The 17,217-nt window shown below is 54.8% G+C and overlaps 9 protein-coding genes across 9 annotated transcripts; 4 read left to right on the top strand and 5 right to left on the bottom strand.

The window, feature by feature from the left end:
- Positions 1-42: 42 nt before the first annotated feature.
- On the top strand, positions 43-1,876 carry SNOG_12110 (hypothetical protein; the record flags this gene model as incomplete). Its single annotated transcript, XM_001802292.1, has 4 exons — positions 43-78; positions 133-183; positions 234-598; positions 651-1,876. The coding sequence occupies 4 exons, from the start codon at positions 43-45 to the stop codon at positions 1,612-1,614; spliced, it is 1,416 nt and encodes a 471-aa protein (XP_001802344.1). The 3' UTR covers positions 1,615-1,876.
- Positions 1,877-2,542: 666 nt separating this feature from the next.
- On the top strand, positions 2,543-3,903 carry SNOG_12109 (hypothetical protein; the record flags this gene model as incomplete). Its single annotated transcript, XM_001802291.1, has 2 exons — positions 2,543-2,877; positions 2,928-3,903. The coding sequence occupies 2 exons, from the start codon at positions 2,543-2,545 to the stop codon at positions 3,901-3,903; spliced, it is 1,311 nt and encodes a 436-aa protein (XP_001802343.1).
- A 229-nt stretch (positions 3,904-4,132) lies between these two features.
- Positions 4,133-4,476, bottom strand: SNOG_12108 (hypothetical protein; the record flags this gene model as incomplete). Its single annotated transcript, XM_001802290.1, has 2 exons — positions 4,133-4,369; positions 4,426-4,476. 2 exons carry the CDS (start codon positions 4,474-4,476, stop codon positions 4,133-4,135), a joined length of 288 nt encoding a protein of 95 aa, XP_001802342.1.
- An 812-nt stretch (positions 4,477-5,288) lies between these two features.
- Positions 5,289-5,571, bottom strand: SNOG_12107 (hypothetical protein; the record flags this gene model as incomplete). Its single annotated transcript, XM_001802289.1, has 2 exons — positions 5,289-5,358; positions 5,453-5,571. The coding sequence occupies 2 exons, from the start codon at positions 5,569-5,571 to the stop codon at positions 5,289-5,291; spliced, it is 189 nt and encodes a 62-aa protein (XP_001802341.1).
- Positions 5,572-6,570: 999 nt separating this feature from the next.
- SNOG_12106 (hypothetical protein) lies at positions 6,571-7,909 on the top strand. Its single transcript, XM_001802288.1, has 3 exons — positions 6,571-6,677; positions 6,730-6,798; positions 6,848-7,909. The coding sequence occupies exons 1-3, from the start codon at positions 6,644-6,646 to the stop codon at positions 7,555-7,557; spliced, it is 813 nt and encodes a 270-aa protein (XP_001802340.1). The 5' UTR covers positions 6,571-6,643; the 3' UTR covers positions 7,558-7,909.
- A 531-nt stretch (positions 7,910-8,440) lies between these two features.
- On the bottom strand, positions 8,441-9,979 carry SNOG_12105 (hypothetical protein). The gene is made up of 6 exons (XM_001802287.1): positions 9,835-9,979; positions 9,725-9,750; positions 9,554-9,576; positions 9,342-9,472; positions 9,116-9,252; positions 8,441-9,064 (listed from the first exon to the last, which is right to left on the bottom strand). The coding sequence occupies exons 1-6, from the start codon at positions 9,914-9,916 to the stop codon at positions 8,726-8,728; spliced, it is 738 nt and encodes a 245-aa protein (XP_001802339.1). The 5' UTR covers positions 9,917-9,979; the 3' UTR covers positions 8,441-8,725.
- Positions 9,980-10,285: 306 nt separating this feature from the next.
- On the bottom strand, positions 10,286-10,468 carry SNOG_12104 (hypothetical protein; the record flags this gene model as incomplete). Its single annotated transcript, XM_001802286.1, has 2 exons — positions 10,286-10,387; positions 10,445-10,468. The coding sequence occupies 2 exons, from the start codon at positions 10,466-10,468 to the stop codon at positions 10,286-10,288; spliced, it is 126 nt and encodes a 41-aa protein (XP_001802338.1).
- An 820-nt stretch (positions 10,469-11,288) lies between these two features.
- On the bottom strand, positions 11,289-12,833 carry SNOG_12103 (hypothetical protein; the record flags this gene model as incomplete). The annotated part of the gene is made up of 1 exon (XM_001802285.1): positions 11,289-12,833. One exon carries the CDS (start codon positions 12,831-12,833, stop codon positions 11,289-11,291), a length of 1,545 nt encoding a protein of 514 aa, XP_001802337.1.
- Positions 12,834-13,337: 504 nt separating this feature from the next.
- Positions 13,338-17,187, top strand: SNOG_12102 (hypothetical protein; the record flags this gene model as incomplete). The annotated part of the gene is made up of 2 exons (XM_001802284.1): positions 13,338-16,020; positions 16,070-17,187. 2 exons carry the CDS (start codon positions 13,338-13,340, stop codon positions 17,185-17,187), a joined length of 3,801 nt encoding a protein of 1,266 aa, XP_001802336.1.
- Between the last annotated feature and the right edge of the window lie 30 nt (positions 17,188-17,217).

Genomic DNA, 17,217 nt, shown 5'->3' with positions numbered 1-17,217 from the left:
TCTCCGTCATTTGTTCGACCATTCGCTCGATTGATATCCATCATGTCTACTTACGCGCTCCCCAAGTCCCACCAGGACGTAAGCATCCCCGCATCTCACAGTGATGATGCGCATGATATTGACTCACGATAGCTCATGGAGAAGTCCCTGGTGGACACGGACAATGAGGTTGCCCAGATCATGGTAAGATTACTTCAATGTGGCACTTCGGAGACGTCTAACCAGTGCAACAGGAGAAGGAGATTCAGCGTCAGCGCGAGTCCATCCTCCTCATCGCGTCCGAGAATGTCACATCCCGCGCCGTCTTCGATGCTCTCGGCTCGCCCATGTCCAACAAGTACTCCGAGGGCTACCCCGGTGCCCGCTACTACGGCGGAAACGAGCACATCGACGCCATTGAGCTGCTGTGCCAGAAGCGCGCTCTCGAGGCCTTCGGTCTGGATGCAGAGAAGTGGGGTGTGAACGTCCAGTGCTTGAGCGGCAGCCCAGCCAACCTCCAGGTCTACCAGGCCATCATGCGCCCACACGACAGGCTCATGGGTCTTGATCTGCCCCACGGCGGACATTTGAGCCACGGATACCAGACACCGCAGAGGAAGTGCGTATACCAGAGTCCCTTTAGATGAAGAGCGATCGCTGACAGACTACAGGATCTCTGCCGTCTCCACATACTTCGAGACCTTCCCTTACCGCGTGAACCTCGACACCGGCATCATCGACTACGACCAGCTCGAGCAGAATGCCCTCATGTACCGCCCCAAGGTCCTCGTCGCTGGAACCTCTGCCTACTGCCGTGAGATCGACTACGCCCGCATGCGCGAGATTGCCGACAAGGTCGGATGCTACCTGATGATGGACATGGCACACATTTCTGGACTCGTCGCCGCTGGCGTTAACAAGTCGCCCTTCCCATACTGCGATATTGTCACAACCACCACCCACAAGTCTCTCCGTGGACCCCGTGGTGCCATGATCTTCTTCCGCAAGGGCGTCCGCAAGACCGACGCGAAGACCGGCAAGGAGACCCTGTACGATCTCGAGGGACCCATCAACTTCTCCGTGTTCCCTGGTCACCAGGGTGGACCCCACAACCACACCATCACTGCGCTTGCAGTCGCGCTCAAGCAGGCTCAGACCGAGGACTTCAAGCTTTACCAGCAGCAGGTCATCAAGAACGCCAAGCAGCTCGAGGTCACCTTCAAGGAGCTTGGCTTCAAGCTCGTCACCGACGGCACAGACAACCACATGGTCCTCATCGACCTCAAGCCCTTCGCCCTCGACGGTGCGCGTGTTGAGGCTGTGCTCGAGCAGGTCAACATCGCCTGCAACAAGAACACCACACCCGGCGACAAGAGCGCGCTATCACCCATGGGTATCCGTATCGGTGCGCCCGCCATGACCTCAAGAGGTCTCGGCGAGGACGACTTCAAGAAGATTGCCGGCTACATCAACAAGTGCGTCGAGATGTGCAAGAAGATCCAGGGCGAGTTGCCCAAGGACAACAACAAGCTCAAGGACTTCAAGGCCAAGGTTGCATCTGGCGAGGTTGAGGAGATCAACAGCCTGAAGAAGGAAATTGCCGCGTGGGCCGTTACCTTCCCTCTTCCCATCTAAACGTCTCGTTTCGTCTTCTGCATTGGCGCACCTGGAGTTTAGAGGATAACATTCAACAAAAGGATATGGTTGGCATATTTCAACATTTTCACGCATCATCAAGGTCGGAAGGATAAAAATGATACCTGGGAGTACGATATGATGCCATGGGTGGATGGCTACTCCACTCCACACATGCTCGAATTGAGCACGATCGTTGCTTAACCATCGATCACCAATGAAAGCATAACTGCATCTGTCTCTGTTTCGACGGACAGTCACATTTGATAGACCCGAACCTTCTTCTACGTGCATCTTCACTCCATAACACATTGACCGCATCATCGATAGCAGCCACTCGTGACGTGCCTAGTGGCAGTGCGGCGGCCACGTCCGAAACGCAGATGGCGCGATACCTGTTCCGTCCGGATCTCCACTGATAAGACGCAGGGTCCTTGTCGCCGCTTCACCCTGGGCAGTCAGGCACAGCTTCACGTGCCTAAAGCACACCCGTCACCTGTACATCTAACTGGTCGTCGACCCAGGCGATCTTCATCATCCGGCAACATGCTTCAAACACGGCCCTGCGTGACCACTGAAAGCGTGATGCCTAGAGCTGCGCCCTGAGTGGCTGAGGTCTTCGACCCTTTCATACCTCTTAAATGAACCGTCCCTCGGTCGCTCCGTAGCACTGCACTCTTGTTGACCACTCGATATCCTCCGCCGACATCTCTCCTGCATCTACGCCGTCTATTAAGAGGCGACTTTCGGTAGACTAGACCTCCCACCTTCCGCATACGGCAGGAGTGTATTCCGACGCAACGAATCACACATCGCAACGTGAAGGCGTGCAATAAGAGTCGCCGCTGCGGGAGGGATCTACCCGTGAAGCTTGACGAGCTTGTCATACCTTGCTTTGCTCAAAGGAGTAGGAGGGAGTTCAGTGGATATGCCCGCCATGTGGATCGATGCGGCCAAGGAGGGTGTACATAACGCGGCGGATGCCCTGAGAGATGTCGCTCCACAGACGACAAACATGCCTTCTCTCAGAACTCTCAGCAAGCTTGCTTTTGGTGGCGCCCAAGTGCTGCTTGGTGGACAGGGTGTTCGCGGTACCTTCACGCAACAGTGCGATGCGCCGCAGTTGAGCTGCCACAACACGACCGTGGTAGAGAATTTGTGCTGCTTCAATGCGCCGGGCGGTCAGATTCTGCAGACGCAGTTCTGGGATACAAACCCACCAACTGGACCGGATGATAGCTGGACGCTCCATCCCCTTTCATCGTATGTTTGGGCGATACCTTTTCATTATAGACTATGTACTGACTCTACAGGCCCGATCGATGCGATGGCACATACGACGCAAACTGCGACCCGTCTCGCGCCTACACCAACATCTCCGCGATCCTGACCTCCTTCGGCGCGAACGACCTCCTCTCATATATGTCCACATATTGGAAAGACTACCAAGGCAACGACGAGTCCTTCTGGTACCACGAGTGGGCCAAGCACGGCACCTGCATCAGCACTCTCGAACCCAACTGCTACAACGACCACAAACCCACCGAAGAAGTCGTCGACTACTTCCAGAAAGCTGTGGACTTGTACAAAGGACTCCCATCCTACCAATGGCTCAAAGCCGCCGGCATCGAGCCCAGCACGAGCAAAACATACACCTTCTCCGCCATCCAGGCCGCGCTCGCCGTAAACCGTCCCGGCGTCGAAGTCACCCTCGGCTGCAAATCCGGCGCCCTGAATGAAATCTGGTACCACTACGATGTGCGCGGCCCCCTGCAGACTGGCGAATTCGTCCCCTCGGACCCCGACGGCACCAAGTCTACCTGCCCGCAGACCGGCATCAAATACCTGCCCAAGAACGGCGGTGGCACGAAGCCTACCACAACAGCTACCTCCGGCGCTCCGCAGCCTACATCTACCTCCCCGCCCGGCACGCCCTTCAGCGGCAAAGGCTTCCTCAATGTCGTGATCAACGGCGCGAAGCAGGGCTGCATCATCGGCAAGGGCACGTGGTACACGACCGGCACCTGCGCGACCTTCACCGCCACGAGTGTAGATAACGGGTTCACGCTTACTTCGTCAAAGGGCAAGTGCGGTATTGTTGCTGGCGCGCTGAGCTGTGATGGTAGCGTCACTTCTGGCACGGGATTCACAAGCGCGGATGGCAATCTAGCGGTCGGCGGGAATCAGAATTGGAGCGCGGATAATGTGGCCAAGGGGAGTACGCAGGAGACGGTGTATGCTGGAGGAGATCATAAGCAGACGTTTGGGATTACGTGGCAGAGCGTTTGAGTATGCGGGATGCATGATAGATACTAGAGATGAGTAGAATCGAACACGTCGACTTTATGACTTAACCGTATTCTACCCAACATCCCTAGCAGGACAGCATTCACATGAATTCCACAACACACGTGTTCAAAGATCATTCATCCCATATGTCAATCATGTCAAAGTTCATTTCATTAATTCATTCTGCTCAAAATGGTATCACTCCTCCCCTCCATCCCTCCTCTCCGACTTAGACGTGGTCATGTCTCGTCGTCTTGTCCATCCCCAACGCATGCTTCGTCTTGTCCATGAAGCCCTCCTTGGATCCGCCGTGGACAGTCTCGTCCTTGCTGCGCCCAAACTTGTCCGACACCTCTTGTGTGGTTGACTTGCTGTGGTCAGGCTGCGCGCCGCGGGCGATCTTGTCTGCGCCGCCGGTGACGCCCTCTTTGGCCTTCTGGAAGGAGGATTTGGAGGAGTCGGGAGTCTGATGAGGGGGTTAGATGGGTGAGTGAGGGAGAGGGGGGAGGAGGAAAGAGGTACCATTTTCTCGCCGGCCTTGGTGTGGAAGTCTTTGCGGAATGCTTCGGACATGATGGAGGTTGGTTGATGTGTTTGGTTGGTAGGTTTGTTTAGGTTTAGTTGATAGGGAGTGAAGTGTTGGCTGTTGATGAGGTTGATGGTGTAGATGAATTCGTCTGGGCTGGAGAAGATGTTTATATGCACCTCGAGCAGTGAGAAGCTACGTCATGCTCGTGACTGCTTGCTTGATATCAAAGCAGGAGCGTTTACGTGTGCAGCGCTTGTGACGACCGACGTAACGGCTTTCGTCATGTTGCCTGCGGTTCTAGGATCGAGATTTCCGGCAAGCATGCCATTGGGTCGCTTTATTCGCGTGTTTGCATTGTGATGGAGACTCTGGGAAGCGAACGCAGGGGTTTGGGCAAAGGTAGGTCAGCAGCACTTTCTGTTATCTGGATTGAGGAGTGCCGCTGGTGGATGTCTGTGGATGGTGACGTGGAGTGTCCAGTAGGTGGGCACACGGTTGTCGACCTCAGAGACTCACAGACTATGAATAGAGGTCTATCAGAGCACAGTCTGTATCTGCAGTGAACCATCGTTCCTGCGTAGACTTCGAGCTTGAAGCTTGACAGGTGGGGCAGATATCGAGGACCCTGCATTCCAACTTCAGGGAGCCAATCCACGTGCGTGACGTCATCCCCACATGGCTCGCAGCGGCAACGCCAAAACAAGCTTAATTTTAGAGTGACATGAAGACAATCTGCACGACAGAAGCGTGTTCGGTCGTGTATCTGTGTAAGAATGACGTAAATCACGTGTGTGGGATTCTTCGACTCGTCCAGGTGAGCGGACCATGTGTAACGATGAGCTATTCTTCGAGATGCTTAGTAACACTCGAATTGAGTTGCTCTCATCTCGGGCTTCGCACTGCACATAACAGACCCTCGCATCTTTCTTGTCAAAGAAGTAGGTCAGGATCAGATTGGGTCTACAAGGTCTTGTATGGCATTCACCAGCTCACTCGAGGGACAAGCCTCAGGGTCCTTACCGTGAACGCTTTTTGCACGTCTCGACGTTGACTGGCAAGTCGCCGGGAAGTAGGCGGCTGTAGTCCAAGCTGCGCAGTCCGTTGGGGCGCCAGATGAGCTTCGCAACATCGACTGCCATCGCCTGGCTGACCCTGGCTCTCAAGCTGCAGATCAAGCTGGATACAGATGACCACCCAGACAGCTACAACACCTTTGAAGAGAAAGAAGACGGCAATATGAAGCCGCGAGTATCTCTCGAAATTTGCATCAGTTTGCTGGCACGTCTCGGAAACAGCACAGATCGAGAGTGCGATGTATAGGTGTAAGATTGCGAGGCTGCCGTATCCCACTTTTTCTGGAACTTGAGCTCGGGGATGCCGGTTCAGTCGCGGGAGTCTGGCCTTCCGAGCCGTCAAGTCGCGGTCGGGCACCTGAATGGAAAGAAAACGGATGCAATCGCGGTAAGGCACCACGTCTCTGCAAACCATCGGTGAGTACAGTGTGCTGGCACGCGACGCGACGGTAGTCTAGGCGCATTAAACGTGGTCGAGAATACGCGCAAAGCCGTTCGAACTCCTTGGCAGGCAAAGGGGCGGTCGCGACATTAAGGACGGCTCCGCAGACAAGCTGCCACGTCGCTATGGGAATGGAAGAGGCTGGAGTGCATCTCGGCCGGGCCATGCTAATGCAGGAACGAGCCCTGCTTTTCTAGAAATAAAATCTCCGATTTGCGCTGATTGGTGGTTGAGGCTGTGACGTACGGCCCCCGGTTGGTTGCTAGGGGGACACTTTGTTTAGTCGGGCGTCCCAGCCTCTCAGTTCCAGCCACCGCCCCAACCTCATTATTTCCAACGAGACCAAAAGTATTGGGGCTGCAGCACGAAGAGAGAGACACATTCTAAGCAACCACCCTCAATCCAACCACCACTCGCTTTTCTGAGCAACAGGAGACATCTGACCAAATCCGTCGCAGTTTACATTCCGTCCGAAGCTGCAAGAGCTACCCAAGACTCGGCCACGCGAACATTGAACTCATTCCGCTGCCATCTTTGGGCCTCCGCCAATTGCTCGCCGTCTCATACATTCTTTGAGTGCGACACGACCATCAGCCAACGCCTGAGTGCATTCTTTCGCACCTCCCTCCCGGCCCTCTGAGGGCGCAGGGATCCGAACACCCATTCGAGTACGACTAGAGACGACAGACACACACAATGGCGAACCTCAAGTTCGCCGTTAGCATGCAACGTGAGTACCACGTGTCGATGGTAGAAGGAATGCACACTGACAATTCTTCCAGGGCTTGTTCCGTTTCTCGGCTTCCACCATGTGCTCATGGTATTAATAGCAATCGCTATCATTCTACTATGTAAGTTGAGAAGATGCATTGCACTCGGAGCGCGACTAACAGCAATCAGCACTATTACTCGCAGGATGCTCATCCACATCACCACTCATTCCCGGCATCTTCCTCATCTCGCTATGGTATGAAAAGTACACACCCGCCTATGCGCCCGAACAGGTCGACCCCGGCGTCACGCAAGCCATCGCAAACATTGTCGGAAATGCGCAGCTCGGTGTGCGCGTCGGATACTTCGGTATCTGCATCAACAGAGACGGCGGTGGCTACATTTGCTCCAACAACGCCACCGCACTCGTCGACAACCTGAACGTCGACCAAGACCCCCTCAACCTCGTCTGGGTCGCAGCAACCTTCAAGGACGCCGTCGTCTTCCCCTACCTCCTCATCGTCGCCATCATCCTCGCATTCTTCACCTTCGTTCTCCTCGCCACCTTCCCCGGCTGGCACGAGGAGCGCGACGAGCAAACCGGCTCCGACGTCGACGTCAAGCCCTTCCCCTCAAGACCCGTCTCGCAAGTCGCTCTCGCGCTCATCTTCATCTCCTCCATCTTCGTGCTCGTCTCCGTCCTCTGGCAACACACCGCGTCTGTCGCAGCAGCCACGATAGCGCAAGACCTGGGCAACGGCAGCGTCAAGTCTGGCGTCGGCACATCCGCCATGGTACTCGGCTGGTTCGGCTTCGTCCTGCTCATAATAGTAACCATCGGGTTGCTCGTCATGATTCTTAGCATCATTGTTCTCGACCGCCTCACCGACAATGACTAATGCGGCACGGGCAAATCATGATGAGGAACAGAAAATAAGAACCAGTTGTTTATAACGAAGATTGATATTTTGGGCACCGAAGCGTTTTTGGCCTGTTTTCTTCGCTTCACTTCGAACTAGAGAAAACGTTTTACATACCCTTTTTGGTTTTGGCCAGCCTTTGTGCGCCACGAGAACGATAAATATTTGCATTCAGGGCGCTTGGGTTTAATGACTTGCATATGACGCGAAAAGTCGCGGAGAACGAGAATGAGAAGGCTCAATTTGAGCTGGGATTTGGATGGAATGACGGCTGAATGCCGATGGGATTGTATCTATATAGCACACAAATGAAAGAATGAAAGTAATACGGCACACCTACCTACATTGCGTCTTCTCTTGGTTCATGTGAAGTTGAGAACAGGTGTACACTACAACACTGCCGTTTTGGAATCATCATCTTGACAATGACAGACACTTGATCCTTTGTTCGTAACAAAGTCAGCAACGGACCCTGACCCTACACAGCTTCCGGAATCAAATTACTCCCAATTAGCCATTACACATAGGCCGGTGTGTAAAGTTTGGTCGGCCCGTCCCTCGATTTGGCCAGCACTTGTGGACCGGATGCGGCCTTTCCCACGTGAGACGCGCTTTGTTTTGACACCACTTTGATACGCGTCTGATCTCGGAGGAGGGAAGCAGTGGGACATCCGGGGCAAAGTGCAGTCAAAGACACCGGAGTCTTCGCGCTGAACGAGTGCAGGAGCATGACAGTATTGCTCGAGCACTCGCCGGGAAAGCTCAACGCGTGTGGCGCGGCCATGGATATCAGGACGCGTCAAGAACATCGCGTCAACCACCATCACCACATCACATCACGCACGCACGCAGTAGACCAGTCTTTTGAAATTAAAATCTTTTGCAATTGCTCATGCAGACGATGACATCACGTCGAAACGAACCCCGCGCCCCTTTCTAACTGAAAAGGCCCGCCACAGATAAATAACAAAGAGAGATATACACGGCGCCTCAGATAAACGCCCAGCTAACCATACCGCCCACACCAGCCCAGCCCAGCCATCATTGAGAGAGAGAGAGAAAAGGGGGATATCACATACAAGCCCCCTTCAGGGGGGTCTCGGTAGAGAAAGGTACACATACGAACAAGAAAAACGTCTCCTCAAGCTCATGCCTTCTTTGGCGTAGCCTTCTTGGGTGTCGCCTTCTTAGGCGTGGCTTTCTTCGTCGCAGCAGCAGCCGTCTTCTTCTTTGGTGCTGCAGCCTTCTTCGTAGCCTTGGGTGCAGCGGGCGCTGTGGTCTTGGTGACGCGGCCGGACTTGGTCTTGCCGAGGACGCGGGACACTGATTCCTCGACGGCGGGTGCAGCGGCGGTCTTGCGGGGCTTGCTGGCATTGGCTTTGGGCTTTGGTGCTGCGGCGGTCTTCTTTGGTGCTGCTGCCTTTGCTGTGGTGGTCTTCTTGGGAGCGGCAGCTTTCTTGGTGGTAGTGGTGGTGGCCTTTGCCTTCTGCGTGCTGGGTTAGTGTGGGTGGGAGGAGAGTGAGCGGGGGATACGTACGGTGGCGGTGGCCTTCTTTGCTGGTGCTGCCTTCTTCTCGACGATCTTCTTCTCGGTCTTGGGCTCGGCCTTCTTCGCTGCTGGGGCGGCGGCGGGCTTGGCCTCCTTCTTTGCGAGCTTCACAGTTCCTGAGGCACCTAGTGGGGTGTTAGTAAGGTTTGTCACACGAGGCATGCTTCAACGCGTCGATGGTACGACAGCAGTGAGGCTAGAGACAGGTACGTACCCTTGGGACGCGAGAAGTCACCCTTCTCCTCACCCGAGGTGATGGCACGGTTGACGTGGCCCTTGAAGGCAGTGTCGGAGACATTGCCGATCTTGTTGTTGGCCTTGATGTACTTCTGGATAGCTTGACGGCTGCGCAAACGCGTGTCAGTGATGTGCACTTAAGCGGGTTCAGACGGAAGCACGCAATGAGCTTCCCAGGGGGTGACTAACCTTGATCCATTACGTTCTTTGAGCTGTACCGTGCGTAGAGCAAGTCAGCGAAAGTGTTCAAACAGGTAACAGAGCGCGAACAAGCTTTGTTGTGCTTCGCGCTCATGTTGGGGGGTAGGCGCCGCGAGACCAGGTGCGGGGGTCGTGATGCGCCTGAGAACATAGACTGACCTTGATGATAGCATCCTTTACCATATCTGATGAAACTAGTCAGTATTGGCCGGCGAACACGATGCAGCACGCGCGATCGCAATGCGACAGCGCGGCGTGGAGATACATACCAATATAGGAGCCATGCGCAGGCGCGGCGGCGGCAGCGGCCGTCTTCTTGGGAGCAGCGGTGGTAGACTTCTTGGGAGGCATGGCTGAAGATGTTTACTTGGATGGCGGTATGGACGGATATCTGATGCTTGCAGCGAGAGTACAGCAGAGAAAATCGATTAACGGGGCGATGTGGTGTCTGCTTTTCAAAGTCACTTGGTTGGAAGGGCCCGATCGCGCTGCGGGGCCTCTTGCTATTTGTAGTCGCTTCCGAATCCGACACGCGCCCGCCAGATCAACAACGAACCCGAAATCCTCCATTCCTATTTAGGAAGGATTAAGTATTATGCGTTGAATTTGTGATCTGCTGGTAGACTAATGCCGCGAGCTGACTGGGCGAGGTTTGGCAGTTGTACGTTGGCTTTGTTGGGGGTGTTCCACGTCTGCTGTTCGCTTCGCAAATCCCCCATCTCATCGTCCCTTGACCTTGAGCCTCTGATCCGCCTCGACCACCGCGCGCTCCACCTGTTCTGGGGTCGCGCGTCGTTCGCCTTCTCTAGGCAGATGCCTTTTCTTCTTGAGGGATAGTCTGTGACATTAGCCATTGCTAAACCATCCAACATATCTCACTGCCTCAAAGTTGAACATAGTCATAGTTGACGCGTTCGACCTCTGTCTCACTGCCTCAAAGAAAGGAGACTTGCCAACGCCCACAGCCTTGAAACGGGCCAGACTTTAGTCCATTTTCGAGTTTGCCTTTTCTTCAGGTAATCGCCACTGAATCAACATGAAGTTCCAGCCTCAGACCCCGTTGTTATGACCCTCGTCGCGTCGCTCTTCCCGAACCCTTGGTGTTTCGACCACGCCGCAACACTTCCAACACCACTTTTCCAAAACCCCACCACGTAAAGTAAGAGTCTATCCAAACATTTCTCCGTTATCTTCGGAGAAAGCGCATTCGTTCAGGCCGATTTTCGGATCGCAAACGTGTTCTGGTGCGCTGTCATTTCAAGTTCAATGACGTGTCTTTCGGCTCGCGGGTGTCAGGTAGAACTCGGTCACGCGCCCTTGAAGGACCTCCTCTATCGGCTGCACACCTGCACATCCTGGGCATTGGCTCGTTAGGGTCCCTTCGAATCCAATGCAGATCTCTTAGCTTTGAGAACTGGAGTCTTGGGCACCATCCATAGCTTCGTTGCTTGTGTCCTCCTACGAAGACCTAGGCACACCAAGGTAGATGCTTGGTATGAGCCAGCTTTGACCCAATGCAACATGGAGTAGAGCTCAGTGTGTTATTAAAGCCGTGAGGAGAATGTCAACTTCTCTTTAGGTCGGCTGTATCCCTGCTCTCGGATTTGAAGGGTGATTAGCATGTAGCTTCAGAAGTACGTAGTCACACGAGTTTAAGAATGAATACTGGCCAAATATCTTTATTCGTCTCACTATCTCTCACCACCACTACCACCACCCCACCTCACTTCTCCATGAACCGGTCAAGGTTCTCCTCCAGGTAGCCATTGCCGGCCAACATCTCCAACCACTTCTTCAACACCGGCCCGGCGTCGAAGCGGCGCTGCCTCGCCTTCTGCTCCTCCGCATCCTCCTCCTCCATCTCAACGCCGATGCTTGCCACCACTCCACCCAACTCCTCCGTCAATGCGCTGCGACGCGCCAGAAGAGTTGCCGAATCCTCCACGGCGACCAGCGCCATAGTGTCGGCGTGAACCGGGTGGCGGGCGAAGAGCTGCTGCTCGATGCCCAGGGAGGAGGGGCTCGGCGGCGGATCAGAGCTGACCCAGGTCGGATCGACCTCGTGGAGTCGCGCCTCCACGGCCACCAAGGTATTGATGGTGAGTGTTGCCTTCTCACGCAGCGAAGACAGCGGGGACTGGGAGACGGCGAGTACGCCGTAGTCGCTGTCGCCAGCAGCCATCAGCGTGTTGATGGTGTCGGACGCGGCAGACAGCCAGGTCTCGCCGACAGCAGCATCGAAGGTGCCGACGCAGGTCGGCCGAGCGTCCATGCCATCGAGCTTCCAGACTTCACTACCGACGGGGACGAATGCAATGAAATGGTGACCATTCTCTTCGAAAGAGTCGGTGCTGTCATCGGATGCTGCCGACTCCGCAGAGTTGCGACGAGACTTGCCCTTCTTGGCCTGCTCCTTAAGGCGCTCAGCGCGCCTGGCTTTTGCGGCGAGGTGCTTGTCGTTCTCGAGGATGTCCATGCGCTTGGCGAAGGAGTTGTGAATCTGCTTGACGAAATCGAAGCTAGCGAGGGCCTCACCGCGCTGGACGGAGGACATGTCTTGAGTAAAGTCCTTGAATTGCACCAGATGCTCGCCAATGTCGAGCTCAGGCTTGTTCATGATGATGTTGAGCATGGCGAGGGTGCCGCAGCTGTTCTGGGCTGGGAGCTGGTTGCAGAACCAAACATCTTCAGGGGCGTCGGTGGCCTGGTCCTCATTGCCGAACTCGCGGTAGCGGAACAGGAAGATGAGTCCGTGGATAGGGTGAGGGACCATATCGAGGATAGCGGGATCCATGGCGAAGACCTCGCGCACAGCGACGTCTTTGACACCCATCTCGCGCAGGATGACGGAAAAGTAGGCCGGGTCAGACTCGATCTCACAGAAGCCCTGCCAGTTCTCTTTGCTAATCTTGAAGTCTGAAGCTGGTGGAGGGGAGGAATCATTGTCGTCCTTGGTGTCTGAATCAGGCGATGCATGTTCCTCGATCTCGGCTATGGGGGAGGGCGCCTTTGCTTTCTTGGGGCTGGGCTCTGCTGCGGTCGACGGGTCGGCAAGTGCTCGCTTCTTGGAGCCTGGCGATTCTGGTGGGGAGGAGAGATCTGCAGACGAAGCTTGACCAGCAAGCATGTCGGGGGATGGTGTTTTCTTCTGTTTGCTAGCAGCGCCCGTGCCATTGACTGGGCTTGATGGAAGAGTAGCTTGCTTCTCGACCTCTGCAACCTTGCGAGCTGCGGCGACTTTGGGGGAAGGGGGAGCGTTTTCGGACATGTTGAACGAGAGAAAAGATCTTTTGTAGAGTGCAAAACAGCTGCAAGAAAGTGAAGTGGGAGAGTTGAGGGTTCTTCAAGTGTGTATGTGCACGTTTGGAAGTTGGAGCAGGAGAGGAAACGAAGCAGACATGATGGGACAGTTAAGCGATCAGTCAGCGCTATTGTGAGCGCAGTACAATAGGAAGCGAGTGACGGTGACTTCAGCGGTGAACAAGACTTTGGAGGTGAAGGTGTAAAGTGGTGGGAGTGCTGAAGCCGATGTTGATGGTCCAACACGTGACTACGAGACCCTGGCCATCGGGCTTTGATTGGCCACAGCATCAGCCCTACCAGCGGTATGACCTTGTCGCGTCGCGCAGGCAAGCGTAAATGTTTTGTTAGAGCACGCCAAACAAAGCATACAGCACCACCCAGGCCATACCAAAAAAACACTCGCACAGCAGAATACGCTCCCTTCCCTCATGACCTGAAAACACTGCGAAAAGCTCAATCCTAGGGCGCGATGAACGGCACACCGGCGCGCAGAGGCGTGGGCGGCTTCCCCTCGACACCGCAAACGACGAATCGATCGCCAGACGTGCGAAGCCCGAATGGCGGCACGCCGAGGCCAAATGTGCGGACGTCGCTTCCAGACCTGCCAAAAGCACCCGCACAGTCAGGCTCAGGGCCTCTGATACCATCGGACATCCTCGATCCCGCCCAGCAGCGCTTCTACGTCTTCGCCATCTATATCGGCCTATGGGCTTACCGACTATACGACTTTTACACCCTGATCATTGAGGAGGACCAATCATTAATTCTGTGTCTGAAATGGTGTTTCTTCGACATGCTGTTCATGTTTGGCACGCCGCTGCTGGAAATTCCCTGGTTGGAGTGGAGCAACGGCGCTGCATTTTTGCTGTTTGTGGCGCATGCTGCGATAGATGTCATGCTCATGTTCAAGATTGGCGTCCCTGTGCAGACGTGGTTTATCGGCCTGGTGGGCTTCTTGTGGGACAGCGAGCTGGCCATCAGCGAGCGCAGCGTCAAGCCCGGCGCGATTCTGCACAACGCCTCCTTGATCCTCGGAAAGCAGATCATCAACATCCTCCCTGAGGGATCCGCCATCCTGAACCCCGACAAGCAGCCCTTCTGCCTGAGCTCGACCATCACCCAGCTCGAAATACCCATCCTCATCAACCAGACCGAGCCCATCGAGATGGAGCTCCTGCGCATCGATGTCGCGACGAACACCAACGAGACCATCACGATAAAGAAGAAGGATTTGGGCAAAATGCTGGACAAGGCGAGAAAGTCATTGAAGAAGTCGTCGAAGAATGTCGACCCGGATGACCCGTTACTGCTGCGATACACTGTCAAGAAGCCTGGTGTATACCTTCTGAAAAGAGTCGTGGACCAGTCGAAGCTCCAGGTCCGCCCTCGCGCCTCCAGCCTAGTCGTTGCGACATGTCCGCAGGCTCGCGTAAAGCCTACGAGCGGCAACCGATGTCGCAACGATCTCTCTGATGTGGCACTTGAGGTTGAGGGCACGCCGCCCCTGAGCATCAAATACCGCCTAGCAGTAAACGGTGTTCAGCGAGGTGGATCTGAGTTCCAGAATCTACAGCCAGACGATGCCGTCTCGCCATTGTCAAGACACTCGTCGCAAGCTTTGGTGAAGAGCGGGCATGAGGATGTCACGTGGGCAAAGTCGCAGAAGATTACAGTGCCACTGAACGAAACTGTCACGACTAGCGGGCTCTGGGAGTACGAGGTTGAAGAAGTGCACGACGGCTTTGGCAACATGGTCAATTTCGCCGCTCTTGACGATGACGAGAGGCCAAAGCACAAGGCTACCGGGCTGCGCCAAACGTTCCAGGTCCACGAGCGCCCTACTATCTTCTTGAAGGGCTGTAGTCCTCAGACCCCAATCAAAGTTGCCAGGAACAATGTCGAGCGCCTCCCTGTCGCCTACAGCTCAACATCTCGAAAGGCAATCGAGGCCCCGCACACAATCTCATACATCTTTACTCCGGAGCAAGACATTGTCACAGACGGATATCACAGTGCGGATGCTAAGCTCAAGAAGGAAGTCATGCGGAGCACGAAAGAGCAACCCCTCATCCAAGCCCCTGGCCTATACACACTGAAATCGGTATCGACCGACTTCTGCGAAGGCGAGGTCCTTGAGCCCACCTCTTGTCTGCTCCAAAACCCGCCAGAGCCAAACTTGAGCTTGACGAGCGACGACATTGTCGACAAATGTGCAGGCAACCCCATCGGGCTCCAAGTCAGTCTCAACCTGGTGGGCAGCCCGCCATTCACTGTCTACTACAGCGAGTATTTCAACGGACGAAAGAAGCAAACACGACCGATCCAGATCGCCTCCCTTCGATGGACCACCGATTTCGTTCCAAAAGATGCTGGTCACTACAAGTACATTTTCGAAAGCGTTAGTGACGCTGTGTACAAGGATGTGCCCTTGAAGAACATCGAACTGCAGCAGAACGTCAGGCCTTCAGCACATGCCCGTTTCGTTGAAAGCAGACGGCCCCAGCAGGCTTGTATTGACGACACCGCCGACTTTGACGTACGCCTTTCTGGAGACGCGCCATGGAAGCTCGAGTACGAGATCGTCCACAACGGCAAGCGCGCCAAGCACACAGTTGATATCAGCGACGAGCACTACACCATCCGGACAGACAAACTTTCGAGCGGTGGCGAGTATGTCGTCACCCTTACGAGTGTCAGTGACAAGGTGGGATGCAAGGAGTACCTGCAAGAGGAAGCCAGAGTCAACGTACGACACGAACGACCCAAAGCCTACTTTGGTCACATCGAAGGCCGCCAAGCTGTCAGGGCTTTGGAAGGCAGGACCGTCGGACTGCCGCTGCGTTTCACCGGTAATGGTCCCTGGAGACTGGAGTATGAAAATCTGGCGACGAAAGAGATCAAGAAGGAGACTTTCCAAACGGCCAACTCATTCTTGGACGTCAAGACCGATGGCACATACCAGCTCCTGTCTGTCAAGGACTCTGTCTGCCCAGGTCTTATTGAGGAGAAGGCTAGTCAGTTCGACGTGTCTTGGGTTGCACGACCAGCGCTCAGCATTGCCGAGACTCCTGCTATCATTGTAGAGGGCGGCAAATACATCCGGGATGCGGTTTGTGAGGGTGAAGATGACTCTTTCGACATTTCGCTGAGTGGTGAGTTTGCCAAGCCCATCACATATCATCTTTACTAACATGGACACAGGAAATGCTCCATTCGATGTTTCGTACCGCGAAGAGCTCAAGGACAAGAGGGGTAAGAACGTCAAGGTACAAGAAAAAGAGCTTCATGCTACTAGTGGCATCACGTCCATCAAGGCCGACACTGCTGAAGCAGGCACATACGAATACACGTTTGTGAAGCTTGCAGACGCCAAGTACGACCACTCAAGGAAGCACTTTACGCCTGTCGCAGTGCGACAGATTGTCCACCCACGTCCGAGCGCTCGCTTTGACAAGCCTGGAAAGACGTATAGCTACTGCTCCAGAGAGGCTGAGGGTGAAGAGGTCATCCCAATCACTCTCGAAGGTGTGCCACCGTTCCATCTTGAGGTCGAAATCAAGCACCAAGGCACACCAAAGCCGGAACTCAGCGTCCACAAGAACATTCCAGACAACAAGTATGATCTCAAGATCGAACGCAACAAGCTCAACCTTGGCCAATCGTCCATCTTCATCCGCAAAGTACGCGATTCGCGTGGCTGCACGCTTAAGCCGCAGCCCAACAGCAAAGATCGCGTCCAGATCAGCGTGTTCGACGCTCCTACCGCTACTCCCCTTGAAGATCGCACCGACTTCTGCGTTGGCGAGCGTCTGTCTTACGCTCTTAGCGGCCAACAACCATTTACCGTCTATTACACCTTCGAAGGCAAACAACGCAAAGCCTCCAACCCTGGCACAAACTTCCGCCGTCTTGCCGAACTCCCCGGAACCTTCACTATTACCGGTCTCCGCGACTCAGCCTCTGAGTGCCTCGCCACTCTCAACCTTGAGAAGCACATCCACCCTATCCCCTCGGTCAAACTCTCTGGCGGCCAGGTCAGCGAGATTGACATCCACGAGGGTGGAGGCACCGACCTGGAATTTGAGTTCTGGGGCACGCCGCCATTCGAATTCACATACACACGCAGTACGAATGCGGTACGTGGCAGGAAGAGTAAAGTCTTGGAGGTCAAGACGGAGAGGAGTGAGGGTCATCATTTGAGAATCCCCGTGCAAGAAGAGGGCACGTATGAGGTTGTAAGCATCAAGGACAGGTGGTGTAGTTTTGCGAGAGAGGGTTTGGATGTCAAGAAGGGTGGGCAGAAGATGTTGACGTATTGAGCTCGCATGTGGTGGACGAAGAGTAGGATG

The sequence above is a fragment of the Parastagonospora nodorum genome (genome assembly GCF_000146915.1).
Source record: "Parastagonospora nodorum SN15 chromosome Unknown scaffold_21, whole genome shotgun sequence".
In the NCBI taxonomy this organism is placed as follows: Eukaryota; Fungi; Ascomycota; class Dothideomycetes; order Pleosporales; family Phaeosphaeriaceae; genus Parastagonospora; species Parastagonospora nodorum.
Note: the sequence above shows the minus strand (reverse complement) of the source record. Positions and strands in the feature narration are given on the sequence as shown.